Below are 16,848 nucleotides of genomic sequence, written 5' to 3' on the forward strand. Positions count from 1 at the left end.
GTGAGTAATCATTTCCCCTCCTCTCTAGTTCTAAACACACATTTGTTTTTCAGGTGGTTAATTGGGATAAATCCGGAAAAGAGCACAAGGCTGTAGGAGTCATATCAAAGCGGACGTGTCTCCAGTCTACTTTAAAAATTCATAGATTTTAAGTGGGACTTTATATAAGTAATACACACCACATACCACACACAAACATCGCATGCACACACACACATCACATACATGCATATTCACTCAAAAATACTGTATATACGTGAATGTTTTCTGTCATTCACTTTGTCTTTCTTTTCAGAGTAAATTCTTTTTACATTTAGATGTATTTCCATGCATGTAATAAGCTTTGGGCTTTTAGTTGACATTGTTTTTATTTTATACAAATGTTCTGTAAATAAGAATCTGTGTTATTTTCTTTAATGTTATTTAGGTTTTGTAATAAGACAGTTTAACAAAAAAAAAAAAAGAAATGTTTTGAAACAACTCTTTCAAGCTGATTTACTTCTGTTAAAGAGTACATTTATACATGGTAGTAACGTGGTGTTTTGTAGTTAAACTGGGAGAATTTCTTAAATCACAAGGTTTAAAAAAAACTGCTAATTATATTTTCAGAAATATACTTTAATGTATAAACAGTGTTATGTTGTATTTGCAAAAACAGTAGCCAACTGTAAATTTCACCAACAATAAGACACTTAATTTTTCAGTAAGTTGCTGGCAACCGTGCTGCCAGTTCTTTACTGTTTTTTAACGGGAAAATTTTTTAACAGTGTGGTTTGGGAACTGAACCGTCTCAGATCGCATGACCCTACGAAGGATAGTGGGGACAGCTGAGAAGATCATCTGACTCTCTCTCCCCTCTATCTCGGACATTTACACCACATGCTGCATCCACAAAGCCAACAGCATTGTGGACAACCCCACACACCCCTCACACACACACCCGTCACCCTCCTGCCATCAGGAAAGCGGTTCTGAAACATTCTGTCCTCACATCCAGACTGTGCAACAGTTTCTTCCCTCAAGCCACCAGGCTCCTCAATACACAGAACAGTTTGTTCAATTACATGTTCACTCCTGTAATCAGTTCACTTTTACACACCACACTGTGTAATATACTGCAGGTTTACTGGTGGAGCTATTTTGTTTTGTGTATTTATCCTACACCCTCTTGTGTTGTCTTTGCTCTGTTTTCACCAGGTTTTACACAATGCACTTTATGTGGCGAAGACACTTACAGTCCTTAAATCTGTATTTTCTGTTATGTAGCTTTATGTTGTTTTATGTAGCATCAGGGTTCTGGAGAAACGTTGTTTCATTTCACTGTGTACTGCGTCAGATATATATGGTTGAAATGACAATAAAAGCTTCTTGGCTTGACTTGGAACTAGTCTGCACCACCAGCTCTGATAACAGAGGATGACCTAATAAACTGGCAACATATAGATTCAAATCCATGTTGCTTTAACCAAACAGACTGTGAGCTGGAGTCACCAAGGCCATCTAAGAACGCATCCAAAACATTGCCATTCTCACATCATTTGATTAGATGGTCAGAAAGCGCTCTAGTCGGATCTCACAAACTGCAGCAAACTGTACAAACTCAAAAATATAAAAGCTGGACATCGTGAGGAAAGATTGGCTATACAGTTGTTAAGCTTTTACTTGAACCGTTTATACTTTTGTTTTTTCGCCCATAGAATTTGCACGAAAACACAGTGAAAGGAGATGTGTTGAATTGTGTTCATTGGGCTTCTTGCTTTAGTGATTAATTCATTCTCACTGTATGAGATTCCAGTCTGTGATGCAGCTCTATGTTCTACTGCACTTCTCTACAATAATTATGGTTTCTATCGCTGTGACGTCATAATGACAGGATTAAGAGGTGGATTGGAGCAGAGTTGTGAATTAACCGGCCCACTGTTAAAACATAATCTTGTAGAAAGATGTATTGTTTTGACTTATTTGTGTGTTAAATACGTTACAAACATTTGCGTTATTTTTCAGCTGGGGACTTTAAAGACCCTCCTCCATCCCAATACATACACACACAGGTGCATCTCAATAAATTAGAATATCAATTAAAAGTTGATTTATTTTAGTAATTCAAATCAAAAACTGAAACTTGTCTATTATATAGATTCATCACACACAGACTGATATATTTCAAGGGTTTCTTTCTTTTAATTTTGATGATTTTGGCTCACATTTAACAAAAAAAAAAACAATTCACTATCTCAAAGAATTTGACATTAAATTGAACAAATTCAGGAGTTTGCTGGCCAGTCAAGCGCACCAACACATTTGTGTTAAATGAGTCAGTTGTAGCCCATGGAGACGAGATGTCTGTGTGTGGAGGCTCTTGAAGCACTGACTCTAGCTGCAGTCCACTCTTTGTGAATCTCCACAAATTCTTTCCATTCAACTTTTCATTAAAGTGCTTGGATCCAGCTTCTTTAGCGATGACATTTACATTCGCAGCATTTAGCCCTTATCCAGAGCCACTGTGACCTTTTGTGTCTCATCCATGTGCAGGGTGTCAGTGATCAGCAGTCAGCAGTTTTCCCCCATGATTGTGGAGCCTGAACCAGACTGAGACGACATTTAAAGACTCAGGAAACCTGAGCAGGTGTTTGGATTTATTGATTAGTGAGACGTCACGAGTCTCCAATATTCAACTTTTTCACAATATTCTCATTTTCTGATACTGAATTTTGGGTTTTCATCAGCAGCTGTGAGCCAAAAATCATCAAAATTAAAAGAAATAAACACAATATATAAAATTATAAAAAAACATGAAATTACTAAAATAAATCAACTTTTTAAAGTTAGTCTAATTTATTGAGATGCACCTGTATATCATTTATATATATACATATATGAATAAAACACACACACACACACACACACGTCTGTCACAAACCTGCAAGCGTGTGGTAAAAGTCTTTGACCTCTTGTACCTCATATGATCCCTCACATGCTGAAAGACACTCATCATACACACGTAAATACTCCACACACACTTCCTCCATCATCGTCACCGACCTGCTGAAGTCCCCCGCGTTATACAACAGCACTGCTTTCAGAAAGAGTGTCTGACAGAAAGACAATGAAAAACAGACAAGAAAAGAGACAGACAGATTAGTAGATCACATATGACTTAACAAAATCACAAAAACCTGATAAAGTACAGACTCGATGCACACAGAATGGCCATCGAGACCATAACCTTGTACAGGCATCAGGCAGAGGAATACTGTGCCTCTTGCTGTAATAGTCTAAGAAACAAGTAGTTGTGAGTAGTTGTGTATTAAGTGTGCATATTACCTCATGTTTTTTTTCCTCCTGGTCCAATAAGTACTCTTCAATATCAAACAGACTTTTATAAAAATTTATGTTTTTGGAGATAAGTGGGTCCCTCGGGTTACGCTGAAGATAAGTGTGTGCTGCTGATACAGCTTTCTCCAGATTATTCATCTACACACATACAAAAGAATCAAGACGTTGAGTTCATTTTAAATATATAAAATTATAAACTCTATTGATGGAGAAAATTAATTATATGTTACAGCACTGATGAGAAATCCAAAAATTCAGATAAAGCTTTTACAAAACATTTAATCTTTACACAACTATTATGCAAAATACTAATCATTTATTAATACATATAATTAAACCAGATAAAATGTGATGTCAAAAAGCAATAATTATATACAACTTAAATTACTACATTATACAAATTATAGAATTTTTTGCAAATCGTTCTGGTACAGGACAAATACAATTTCTAATAAAACTTAAAATTTGATATTATTATCCTTGGGCAGTGATTACACTTTTTCCTCTGAATTAAAGCTTTGTGTTCAAGAATGAATGATTCAACATCACACTGAGGTTACACTTTTGAACATGGAGCGGTGTGTGTGTGTGTGTGTGTGTGGAGGTGTACATGTGGACGTGGCATTAAAACACACCCCTCACTCCAGGCCTACAGGGGGCACACTGCGGGGATTGACACGATACTTTTCATCTACACGTCGTGCGCGATTTGGGATAGAACACCGCAGTGCGCGTGCGCACACACAAGTAAATTTGTTTGTAGATCAAATGTATCGTAGAGTTTTCTAACTGAAACACGCGCTCCAAACTCTTTCTATTTATAAACGTTCAGATTTTCTCTTTAATAATACACCATACTTCCGCTCTATTCAACGTCATATCCGGCTGGGTTTCTGCAGTTGTGGTGTGTGTGTTACCTGATAATAAGCGAATTGTAAATAACGGTACGGTGTCCTCGTGCTAAAGGCCTCCAGAGTTTCTGGTTTCGGGTATTTTTTAGAAAACACAGGCATGTCCGCTTTACACTTTCTCAGGCACGCTGCGCGCGTGAGCATGTGTTTGATCACTCCCAGGCTCGTGCTCGTTCCCGTGTCGTTATCGTGCAGGTTGTCCCCGGTGCACGCGCGACTGCACTGCGCTTCACTCTCCTTCAGTAGTCGGTGGAGGCGCAGACTCAGTTCTAAATAGCGCACGCTCTCTCCCCAGTCTCGCGCGCCGTAACGCTCCAGTGCAAACCCATACGCCGAGTCCAGCGGCATCAGATCCGCGTGCGGAAAATTCTCTGCACTGTACTGCTCATACTGACATCGAACTGCAGGCACGAGCACAACCGCGCACAGAAACACGAGCACAGCAGCCATATTCACGCCTTCTCACCGTTCAAATGGCTCGTGCGCGTCTTTATCCACAGCGCGAGAGCGTCGACATGTCTACACGCACGTAGCTTTTGCGCGCGCGCGCGTCTGTGGGAGTGGAAAAAGTTGGAAAAAGGAATTTTAAAAGTTTTGAGGTGCACGGGTACAACTCTGTCTGGGTCCTAAAGCCCGCATATCATGATATGTAGAGCAGATGGAGACAAAATCAGCACCGTGCTCACGCGCTAATGTGTCCAGGGCTCAAATATGCGAGGTAATAGTGAAGCAGCTACAGCAATGTCCAGCAAATCCCCAGCAGTCCAGGAACCAAAACACTGATCAGTTTAAAGACAATTAATTCTCACTTCAAATAAAACCAAATACTAAGTTTAGTGTCTAAATGATCACCTACACAATGAACACCAGGGTAAAAAAGTGAAAGGAACATCACTGCTGCTGCATCTGACCTGGTTCTCATAATCATATGGTCAATCAAGTGCTGGGTTCCAACAGCACCAGACTAGGTCTTTAGTTCACAAAGTGTCAATCATAGAGCAGTGGAAATTATTTATAACCTAAATAAACATGATTAGCCTCCTGGAACACACACAGATGTTCTATTCATTCATGGCTCTAATACAATCTTTACAAATATTACAAAACTTCATTTTCACACACTTTTTATGGAAAATACAAATGATTTGGAACCTGAATGTGTTTAAAAGAAACTTTTTTATTATTTAAACCCCAACTTTAAAAACATTAAAATGACAAATAGTAACTACAAATTCACATTTTCATCTCTGGCATTCAAAACGTCTTGTGTTTAAAGTAAAACAAGTCTGCATGTGCACACAACAATCAAACATGATGATGGAGCTCATGAACAATAGAAACTGAAATTAGAGATATGAGGAATCTACATGCACATAACTGTAACATTTCAGTCTCTTTTAAAACATATATATTTTTTTACTTTTTACTGCACTCTAGGTCCCCTGGTGGTCTAGTGGTTAGGATGCAGCGCTCTCACCGCTATGGCCCGGGTTCGATCCCAGGTCAGGGAACCAACCCCAGCCGCTCTTAGTGCCAGCCCCAAGCCCGGATAAATAGGGAGGGTTGCGTTAGGAAGGGCATCCAGCGTAAAAACATGTGCCAAATCAAACGTGTGGATGATCCGCTGTGGCGCCCCCTAATGGGAGAAGCCGTAAGAAAAGTTTTACTGTACTCTCCAAATATTTGGAAAAATATTAAATCAATTTAAGAAATCAGTTATTCGATCACGATAAAATAGTCCTTGAACCCTGGTGTGGAGGATTTTTTAAGAAACTTCAGTCCATTTTTTATGGACTTAGAGGCATTTGTGTTGAAACCCCGAAGTTGAGCTGGAAGTCGGTCACTTACAATCCATTACAGTGAAGTGTATTCTCCTCCGCTCTGTCCTGCATAAACTGCGTGTGTGTGTTTTAGGACCTGGGGGAGGTTTCCAGCTGTGCCCGTGTTACAGCTGTTATTATCCGTTCTCCTTAGTTCATTTTAGTCGAGTGCGTGTGCAGATGTTCTGTTTCTGAACTACCGAATCTCTTTTACTGCAGATTGGAGACACACCCGATCTCTCTCTCTCTCTCTCTCTCTCTCTCTCTCTCTCTCTCTCTCTCTCTCTCTCTCTCTTCAGGGAGAATGCCCTGAAACACTTCTACAAACAGAAAAAGTCAGTGACGCTGTCTGCATTGTTTAGGTGTGTGTGTGTGTGTGTTTGTGTGTGTGTGTTTAAACGAGGGAGCGCGAGAGAGATGGATGTAAATGTGGCGCTGTGTGTACTGTGTGCGTACTGCGCATGCGCGATGCCTAACCCCGGTCCCAGTGCGGAGCTGCTTATTGATCGCTACTCGTTACCGAGCCGCTGCGGCAGAGAGGTTCAGCCTGGGGATTATGTTCGGTACCATTACACCGGGTCGTTTCCGGACGGGAGGATCTTCGACTCCAGGTGTGTGGAGATTATTAATAAAGTTAAATCACAGAAGTACATATTAATGTTAATATCATACTGCTTTTTTTTTTATTCTAACAATTAAATGTATGTTAAATGATCCTGTTCCAGTGTATCTTATTTACATTTACATTTGCGGCATTTATCAGAAGCCCTTATCCAGAGTGACGTACAAAAGTGCTTTGAGTCTCTAGCAATGAATAAATCTACACTGGTACACAAGATTACAAACTTAATATAAATATACAGTAACTCTTGAAATTTTGAAACTATTTAACCTCTAATACACACATCCCTCACTCAGTAGAAGTAAATATATTCGTGTTTTAAAATACTTTGGTAAAAATTGAATTTCTGACGGTACGTTTTCACTCAAGTAAAAAAGTTTAAGCTCTGACATTTACTTAAGTAAAAAGTGTTCATTATTACTACCTGTTTTGGTGTGACGCTGGTAATTCAATTCATGTTTATTTGTATTGAACTTTTAACAATGAACATTGTCTCAGAGCAGCTTTACACAGATACTGTGGTGATAAAATGAAGATGTTCTTTATAAGTGTAAGTTTGTCCCTGATGAACAAGTCGGTGGAGACTGTGGTGGAGGACAAACTCCCTGAGATGCAGAAGGAAGAAACCTTGAGAGGAACCAGACTCGAGGGAACCTCATCCTCATCTGGGTGCCACCAAATGTCCATTTATTACAGATAAACGATGTTGCGGTGCAGTGATGGAGATCAGAGCAAACTGTAGTCCTGAGTCAGTGTAGCAGACTGTTGACATTAACTACAGTCCAAATCCATCCTCAAAGCTCCTGTTCTTAGTCCGTAATTTCATGGATCTCCAGGGCATGGATGAGAAACATCACCAGCTGCACAGAGTCGCCTCCAATCAAAGAGAACAACATCCAGAGGCAGACCAGGACGAAGTGGGAAGATCCGAAGAGGGAAGAGGAGCAGGAACAGTGATCACTGGAACCTCAGAAGCATGTTTAACACGACTGAGAGGGGGAGAGAGAGAGAGAGAGAGAGAGAGAGAGAGAGAGAGAGAAGAGGGGTGATAGTGTCAGGGATTCACCCTGCCAGGCCCCCTCTGTAGCTGTCAGGGATTCACCCTGCCAGGACCCCTCTGTAGCTGTCAGGGATTCACCCCGCCACGCCCCCCTCTGTAGCTGTCAGGGATTCACCCTGCCACGCCCCCCTCGATAGCAGTCATGCTGCTTTCCAAGATTACCGACAGTTGTGGCTCATTAAAGAACAGACTACTTAAACTCACGTTCTTGAGTCACAGGCTGTCGGTCGTTATATTGTCAAGCTGGACAATCGCGGGGCTGCTCGACCGCCGGCATGCACCGCTGGCTGTATATCCGAACTCCACTTCCGAATTGGATTACTCATTGCCGAAGGCTTTATGGATTATGCTTGGGACATTCGCGCTCATAGTGGACAACGCGTTTCAAGCGATGTCTTTGTTTGTTGTTTTCAACGGCTTGTGAGTGTTTTGTGTTCTACGGTTTGAAATAAAAGGACAATGATCAGACTATATCGGCTTCCGCATCAACAGCCTGACAGATAGGAAGAGAAGGATATGGATTATTAAGTGTCCCTATTGGTGTATGAAAGTTAATGTCACTGTGCAGTTTGGACTCCGGCAAGACTCGCTATGGCAGCATAACTAAAAGGGAGAACCAGAAGGTAACACAGACATGAGGGATCTCTGGGATAAGAGACGACCTACCACACCACGGTCAACAAACCCGAGTGAACGTGTGAATGTGAGGGGATGACAGCATACAAATATACCAGTTCACCAAACACTCTATATCCATGCTCCATCCAGATCTGCTCGTTTACCTAAGAAAAATCTACTGATAAAAGGCTTGACTAAATAAATAAGTTTTCAACCTCGACTTGAACACTGAGACTGTGTCTGAGTCCCGAACACTGGTTGGAAGGCTGTTCCATAACTGTGGGGCTTTATAAGAGAAAGATCTGCCCCCTGCTGGAGTCTTCATTATTTGAGGAACCAACAGATAGCCAGCACCTTTTGATCTAAGTAGGCGTGGAGGATCATACAGGTACAGAAGTTCACTCAGATACTGTAGTGCGAGACCATTAAGTGCTTTATACATCAGTAGTAATATTTTATAATCAATGCGAGATTTGATTGGGAGCCAGTGTAGACTGATTAAAACAGGGGTGATGTGGTCATATTTCCTAGATCTAGTGAGGACTCTTGCTGCTGCATTCTGAACTAACTGAAGCTTATTTCTGCACTTACTCCAACACCCAGACAGTAAAGCGTTACAGTAGTCTAATCTAGAAGTAACAAAAGCATGAACTAGTTTTTCTGCATCCTGTAACGACATCATATTTCTAAGGTGAAAGAAGGCGATCCTGGTAATATTATTCACGTGAGACTCAATGGAAAGACTCGAGTCAATAATCACACCAAGGTCTTTAACTGCTGTACACGCTGAAATATAAACACCATCCAGAGATGCTACGTAATCGGAAAGTTTACTTCTAGCTGCATGTGGTCCTAGTAAAAGTACTTCCGTCTTATCTGAGTTGAGCAGAAGAAAGTTATTAAGCATCCACTGTCTAATGTCCTTTACACACTTCTCAACATTGTTAAGCTGATCTCTCTCATCTGGCTTTGCTGAAATATACAGCTGTGTGTCATCAGCATAGCAATGGAAGCGAATCCCATGTTTATGAATGATTTCACCAAGAGGCAGCATATATAAAGAGAAAAACAGTGGGCCTAAGACAGATCCTTGAGGAACACCAAACTTTACCTCATAGAGTGTGGAGAACTCACCATTTACATCAACAAACTGATAGCGATCAGTCAAATAAGACCTAAGCCAAGAGAGAGCTGTTCCCTTTATTCCAACAACGTTCTCAAGTCTAGCAAGCAGTATAGTGTGATCAATGGTGTCAAAAGCTGCACTAAGGTCGAGCAAAACAAGTAAGGAGACAAAATCCTGATCAGAGGCCAATAACAGGTCATTTACCACCTTAACTAGCGCCGTCTCTGTGCTATGATGAGGCCGAAATCCTGACTGATTTGACATAAGTAGATGTGAGCAGAACTGCTGTGCTACAACCTTTTCTAAAATTTTGGATATAAAGGGGAGATTTCATATTGGACTGTAGTTGGACAGCTGACAGGGTGAAGGTCAGGTTTCTTAATAAGGGGGTGGATAACTGCCAGTTTGAAGGATTTTGGTACATAACCAGTGCTAATGGAAGAGTTTATTATTTTTAAAACAGGTTCAATTCCCTCTGGAATGATCTGTTTAAAGAAACTTGTAGGCAAGGGATCGAGATGCAGGTTGATGATTTTCATGAGGAAATTAATGAAATTAAGTCATTCTCATGAATAGGAGATAAGTTTTGTACTTGATTGTCTGTTATAATTACACTGCTGTCTACAGGGTTACTTGAAAAATAATTTGGATTTATATTAACCGTCTGAATTTCTTGCCTGATGTTTTCAATTTTATTATTAAAAAAGTTCATGAAATCATTACTACCTAATGATGGTGTGCATGTTAGCGCAGTGCTTTTATTCCCTGTTAATTTTGCTACCGTGCTGAATAAAAATCTAGGATTCTGCTTGTTATTTTCTATGAGGGTGGAGAAATATGCTAATCAGCAGCACTAAGAGATTTTCTATAATTTAAGAGGCTCTCCTTCATTGCTATTTGAAATACTGTTAATTTAGTTTGACGCCATTTACGTTCTAATTTTCGAGTGGTCTGTTTTAAGGTGCGCGTATGATCATTATACCACTGTGCTAATTTTTTCTCCCTGATCATTTTGGTCTTAAGTGGAGCTACATCATCTAGAGTGTAACGTAACGTTGTTTCTAGATGTTCAGTGGCCCAGTCGAGCTCTGCGGGGTTTGACGGAGATCTATCTAATATCGTAATTTCTAAAAGATTATTGATAATACGCGCTGCTGTAGCTGACGTGAAAGTACGCTTAACACGGTAACGTGGTGAGGTAGAAATGCAATGACTGAGGCAGATTTTAAACGAGATTAGATAATGGTCTGAAATAGCTTCAGACTGTGGAATTATGACTGAGTTTTTTATTTTTAATCCAAATGTTAACAACAAATCGAGAGTGTGTCACCACTATGAGTGGGTCCTATAACATTCTGATTAATTCCAACTGACTCTACAATGGACACAACTGCTGCTCTTAAGGAGGCTTCCTGATTATCAAAATGAATATTAAAGTCACCAACAATTAATGCTTTGTCTAAAGAAGTCGCTAAATTTGTAATGAAATCTGCAAATTCTATGAGAAAAGTCAGGCCCCTGGGGGTCTATAAATAATAATTAGTGGAATTAACTGGCTTGACCTGCTTTCGGACACTGAATATTTTATGTTGGTGTAAAGAACTTCAAATGTTTTACATTTTTGTTTAGTCTTTTGTGTGACGTTTAGATTATTATTATAAATAGCTGCTACTCCACCTCCTCTGCCATTTAGACGGGGTTGGTGTATGTAACTATACCCAGGAGGACTCGCCACATTTAATGCTACATATTCATTCGATTTAATCCATGTTTCTGTCAAACACATTATATTAAACTCCTGGTCAGTAATAATTTCGTTTATAGTCAGCGCTTTTGGCGTGAGAGATCTAATATTCAACAATCTTATTTTTAGATCAGAGGTGCTGGCTGTGCGTTCAGTCCTATTTAATTTAATGTTAATCAGGTTACTAAAACAGACTTACTGATAATTCCTAAATTTTGGTTTTGCCCGGGGGACAGACACAGTCTCAATATGGTGGATCCTGAGTGACGACTCTGTGCAGCCAGCAGACGGTCGGTTTAGCCTGTCTGTCTGCTCCCTGGCCTTGGCTCTAGACAGTCACTTGTTAACTAGTGCTGTTCTGAGACTATTACCTATACTACAAGAAATGAGAGCAGCACCTTCCCAGGTGGGATGGATACCGTCCCGCCCTAACAGGCCAGCCTTGCCCTCAAAAATGCTCCAATTATTAATAAAGCCCACATTATTTTTGGAGCACCACTCGGACATCCAGCAGTTCAGCGACCATAACCTGCTGTAGGCTACATCGCCACGTCGCATTGGGATGGGGCCAGAGCATATTACAGCATCGGACATTGCCTTCGCTAATTTACACACCTCTATAATATTACTCTTAGTAACCTCTGACTGTCGAAGGCGTATATCATTAGCTCCTGTGTAAAAAACTATCTTAGAGAACCTGTGCTTTCCTAAGAATCTAAGCTGACCTGCTATGTCCGGCGCCCTGGCTCCCAGTATACACATAACCTGTGCTGCTGGTGCCCCTAAAGGTCTAGCTAATTTCACGTGCCTCAGAATGGAGTCTCCTAAAACCAGAGCTCTTTCAGGCTTCTCATCGGGTGCTTCACTGAGGAGAGCAAACCTGTTGGACACGCGAAGCGGAGAGGAATGATGCTCCCGTGGGCGAGCCTTAGCGTTAGCTTTAGCTTTGAGAGTATGCCGCCGAGTCGTCACCCATTGGCCCCGCTGCGAGGGCTCTAATGCCGGAGTCGGGGGAATATTACCTTCACCTAGGGCATCCAGACTTTCCCCTGCAGAACCTGGACTGCTCTCACACTCACTACTTCTCTCTAGACTCTGGATGTGCTTCTCTAATGCTAAGATCTTCTCCGTCAAAGAGCAAACTAGCTTGCACTTCTCACAGATAAAATTATCGCTAACAACGGAGAAAGACTTACTAAACATGTCACACTTCACACACTGAGTGAACTGGATGTTCGCCATAGCAGAGAAATTACGTACCCTTAATGTGTTTACTGTAGTGTGTGTTCGTAGTTCTGGTGAATGTCCCCCACTCACTGCTTTCAAACCCTCAAACAGGGAAAAAAGCGCTCTTCCGAAAGCAAAAATAGTCGAGACAGAGCCAACGGAAAGTGAAGGATGCAGGAGATCAACACGATATTTTGATATTTTAAAGCGATGAAAGTGAGAAAAAACGAACTGTAAAAAATGTAAAATGCTGATACAAACAAAATTCCCGGTGAACAGTTCAACAACAGGAAACAGGAACTGACGTCAGCACACCGATGTCTCAATCAGATCCTGTATGTAACTATACCCAGGAGGACTCGCTTCATTTAATGCTACATATTCATTCGGTTTAATTCACATTTCTGTTCAACACATCATATTAAACTACTGGTCGGTAATAATTAGGTTTATAGTCAGCGCTTTTGAGGTGAGAGATCTGATATTCAACAATCCTATCTTTAGATCAGAGGTGCTGATGTGCATTAAGTCCTATTTAATTTAATGTTAATCAGGTTACTTAAACAGACTTTCTGAGAATTTCTACATTTTGGTTTCGCTCGGGGGACAGACACAGTCTCAATAGGTGGATCCTGAGTGATGACTCTGTGGATACCGTCCCGCCCTAACAGGCCAGCCTTGCCCTCAAAATTGCTCCAATTATCTGTGAAGCCCACATTGTTTTTTGGAGCACCACACGGACATCCAGCAGTTCAGCGACCATAACCTGCTGCAGGCTACATCGTCACGCCGCATTGGGACGGGGCCAGAACATGTTACTGCATCAGACATTGCCTTTGCTAATTTACACACCTCTATAATATTACTCTTAGTCCCCTTGTGGTCTAGTGGTTAAGATGCAGCGCTCTCACCGCTGCGACCCGGGTTCGATCCCCGGTCAGGGAACCATCCCCAGCCACACTCAGTGCCGGTCCCAAGCCCGGATAAATTGGGGAGGGTTGCGTTAGGAAGGGCATCCAGCGTAAAACATGTGCCAAATTAAACGTGCGGAGGATCCGCTGTGGCGACCCCTAACGGGAGAAGCCGAAAGAAAGTTATAATATTACTCTTAGTAACCTCTGACTGTCGAAGGCGTATATTATTGGCTCCTACGTGAAAAACTATCTTAGAGAACCTGTGATTCCCTAAAACCTTAAGCTGACCTGCTATGTCTGGCACCCTGGCTCCCGGTATACACCTGACCTGTGCTGCTGGTGCCCCTAAAGGTCTAGATAATTTCACGTGCCTCAGAATAGAGTCTCCTAAACCAGAGCTATTTCAGGTTTTTCAGCGGGTGCTTCATTGAGAAAAGCAAACCTGTTGGACACGTGAATCGAGTCGTCACCCACTCACCATGCTGCAAGGGCTATAATGCCGGAGTCGGCGGAATGCTAACTGCACCTAGGGCATCCTCACTTTTTCCCTGCGGAACCTGGACTGCTCTCGCACTCACTAATTCTCTCTAGACTCCGGATGCTCCTCTAATGCTAGGATCTTCTCCGTCAAATAGCAAACTAGCTTACACTTCTCACAGATAAAATTATCGCTGACAACAGAGAAAGAATGACTAAACATGTCACACTTTACACACTGAATGAGCTGGATGCACGCCATAGCAGAGAAATTACATACCTTAATATGGTTATTGTAGTGTGTGTTGGTAGTTCTGATGGGAATGTCCTCCACTCACTGCTTTCAAACCCTCAAACAGGGAATAAATCATTTTTCCAAAAGAAAAAAGAGAAGAAATGGAGCCAACGGAAAGTAGAGAATACTGGAAATCAAAAACGATATTTTGAGATTTTTAAGTGATGAATAGAGAGAAAAAAACGAAACTCTAAAAATGTAAATGCCGATGCAAACACAAAATTCCCAGCAATCAAATCAACAACAGGAAGTTACGTTACACGGCTCAACGGGGCCTCCTCTGTGCGCCCCAAACTGTTACCACACAGTTGTAACTGAACCTCATATCATATTAATGTAAGATGATGATGTTCAGGAATGCCTCTGTTCTCAGTCATGTTTACATCAATGATTCCTTCTGTCTCATCCATGTTAATCCCAAGATTTGTGTTGCCTTCTGCATGCTCATTGTGAGTTTCATAAACTAGTCTACGTCTGTGGTCTGTGAGAGACAGTTGCAGTAGTCCAGTCTTGAAATGCCAAGAGACTGAACAAGCACCTGGGCAGCCTGTGGGGACAGAAATTGTTGAATTCCTCCAGATGTTGTAGAGAAGAAATCGACAAGAATGAGTCACATTAGCAACATGTGAGGAGAAGGACAGTTGATTGTCCATAGTTACCCCGAGGTTACGAGCAGTGGCTGAAGGGGGGAGCAGAGAGTCATGAAGAGTTATTCGGAGATCTTGACCTGGAGATGAATCACCTGGGATGACCAGCAGTTCTGTTTTGCTGGGGTTGAGTTTTAGTTGATAAGCACTCATCCATGAAGATATGTCTGTCAAGCATGCCGAAATCCAAGCGGAAGCTGTGGTATCTTAGGAAGGGAAAGAAAAATGAGTTGACTTTCATCAGCATAGCAGTGGTAAGAAAACCCATGTTTATTAATGGAGTGGGTATAGAGGTAGAAAACAGGAGGGGACTCGACTTTTTTCAAACTTTGTTTGTTTATGTTTATTATTTTTATTTTTTTATTTAAACTGTTATTTATACATATATATATATATATATATATATATATATATATAAGATAGCCATAATTACATATGACAGAGCCACTCTTACTGTTTTCGCCACTTTTAAACCCAGACCCATGCTGGCCGAGCGAGATCCAGAGGAGAAACAAAGGACGTGACCCGTACCGGCGTCTGCTATAGAAATGAGCTGGCATCAGGAACAGGCTGAGGGCACGCGCTCACCATGCTCCCTTACCTAGTATCCTGTTAGCCAACGTCCAGTCTCTGGAAAACAAGCTTGACGACAGAGGGACATTCAGTGCTAAAACCTTCTCTGCTTCACAGAGACATTGCTGAACCCAGCGGTACTAGACCATGGAATCCAGCCGGCCGAGTTTTTCTTGGTGCACGGCATGGACAGAACATTAGAGTCTGGGAAGTCAAGGGGAGGTGGAGTGTGTCTGATGTGACACTGGTGCAACAGTGGAAGCATTGTTTCTCTTTCACACTTCTGCACACCAAATCTGGAACTACTGACTATCAAATGTCGCCCCTTCTATCTTCTTTGGGAATTCAGCTCGGAGGAATTTACACGAGACACTAACGCTACACCAGACACAGCATCAGGATGCTGCGCTCATTTTGGTGGGGGACCTTTAACAGTGCCAACCTCAAGCGCGCACTGCCAAACTTCCAGCAGCACATCACCTGCCCCACCAGGAGCGAAAGGACACTGGACCACTGCTACACACCTTTCAAGAGCAGCTACAAGGCACAATCACGTTCACAATTTGGGAAATCAGGCCATGCCGCCATCTTCTTCATGCCTGTATACAAACAAAGGCTGAAACAGAAAGCTGCAGTTTAGAGGGAGGTCGCACGCTGGATGACCAATCGATGGCTGCTCTGCAGGACACTTTGGATGACGCAAACTGGGACATGTTCAGGCGCAGCTCTGATGACGTCATGTTTACACAAGCAGTTGTGGGATTCATCGGGAAACTAGAGCATAATATGCTATAGAAACCACCATCAGAACGTTTCCCAAACTGAAGCCGTAGATGGATCAAACCATCCGCGATGCTCTGAGATCCCACTCTGCTGCCTACAACATGGGGCTCGCCACCGGGAACATGGACGAGTACAAGGCTGCATCTCTACAGTGTGTGCAGAGAAGTGAAGGAAGCAAAGCAGCACTGCGGGAGAAAACTAGTGTCACAGTTTCAACATGGTGACTCTTGGAGCCTGTGGCAGGGACTAAGAATCATTACGGACTACAAAACACCATCTTCCAGAATATAGAATGCAGACGCTTCTCAGGCAGATGAGCTTAACACCTTTTATGCTCACTTCGAGGCTGCAGCTAACCATGCTAGTGGCACTAGCAACACAAACAGCATGCACACTAAGAGAGCCGGAGAGGGAAACACGTTCACCATCTCAGAGCATGCCGTGAGGAGGACATTCAGGAGAGTGAATACTAGGATGGCAGAAGGACCAGATTGCATCTTAGGTCGAGTTCTGAAAGCCTGCGCTGACCAACTAGCACCGGTGTTCACTGAGATATTCAACCTCTCCCTGGAACAGTCTGTTGTTCACTCATGCTTTAAACAGTCCACCATTGTTCCTGTCCAAAAAAAACCTCAGCCCGCCTGGCTTAACAACTACTGCTCTGTAGCCCTGACCTCAGTAGTGATGAAGTGCTT

At 42.0% G+C, this 16,848-nt stretch overlaps 2 protein-coding genes across 2 annotated transcripts in view; one reads left to right on the top strand and one right to left on the bottom strand.

The window, feature by feature from the left end:
* The window catches only part of p3h4 (prolyl 3-hydroxylase family member 4 (inactive)), a gene marked incomplete at its 5' end in the record, with an annotated part of 9,611 nt that extends 4,914 nt beyond the window's left edge, over positions 1-4,697 (bottom strand). The window contains 3 exons of the mRNA XM_083524225.1: positions 2,921-3,092; positions 3,325-3,474; positions 4,254-4,697. Coding sequence (XP_083380351.1) covers positions 2,921-3,092; positions 3,325-3,474; positions 4,254-4,697 — 766 coding nt within the window. The remainder of the gene's footprint in view (positions 1-2,920; positions 3,093-3,324; positions 3,475-4,253) is intronic.
* A 311-nt stretch (positions 4,698-5,008) lies between these two features.
* The window catches only part of fkbp10a (FKBP prolyl isomerase 10a), a 37,672-nt gene continuing 25,832 nt past the window's right edge, over positions 5,009-16,848 (top strand). The window contains exon 1 of the mRNA XM_083524208.1: positions 5,009-6,678. Coding sequence (XP_083380334.1) covers positions 6,485-6,678 — 194 coding nt within the window. The 5' untranslated portion in view covers positions 5,009-6,484. The remainder of the gene's footprint in view (positions 6,679-16,848) is intronic.

Source organism: Silurus aristotelis (genome assembly GCF_946808225.1).
Source record: "Silurus aristotelis genome assembly, chromosome: 21".
NCBI classification, from domain to species: domain Eukaryota; kingdom Metazoa; phylum Chordata; class Actinopteri; order Siluriformes; family Siluridae; genus Silurus; species Silurus aristotelis.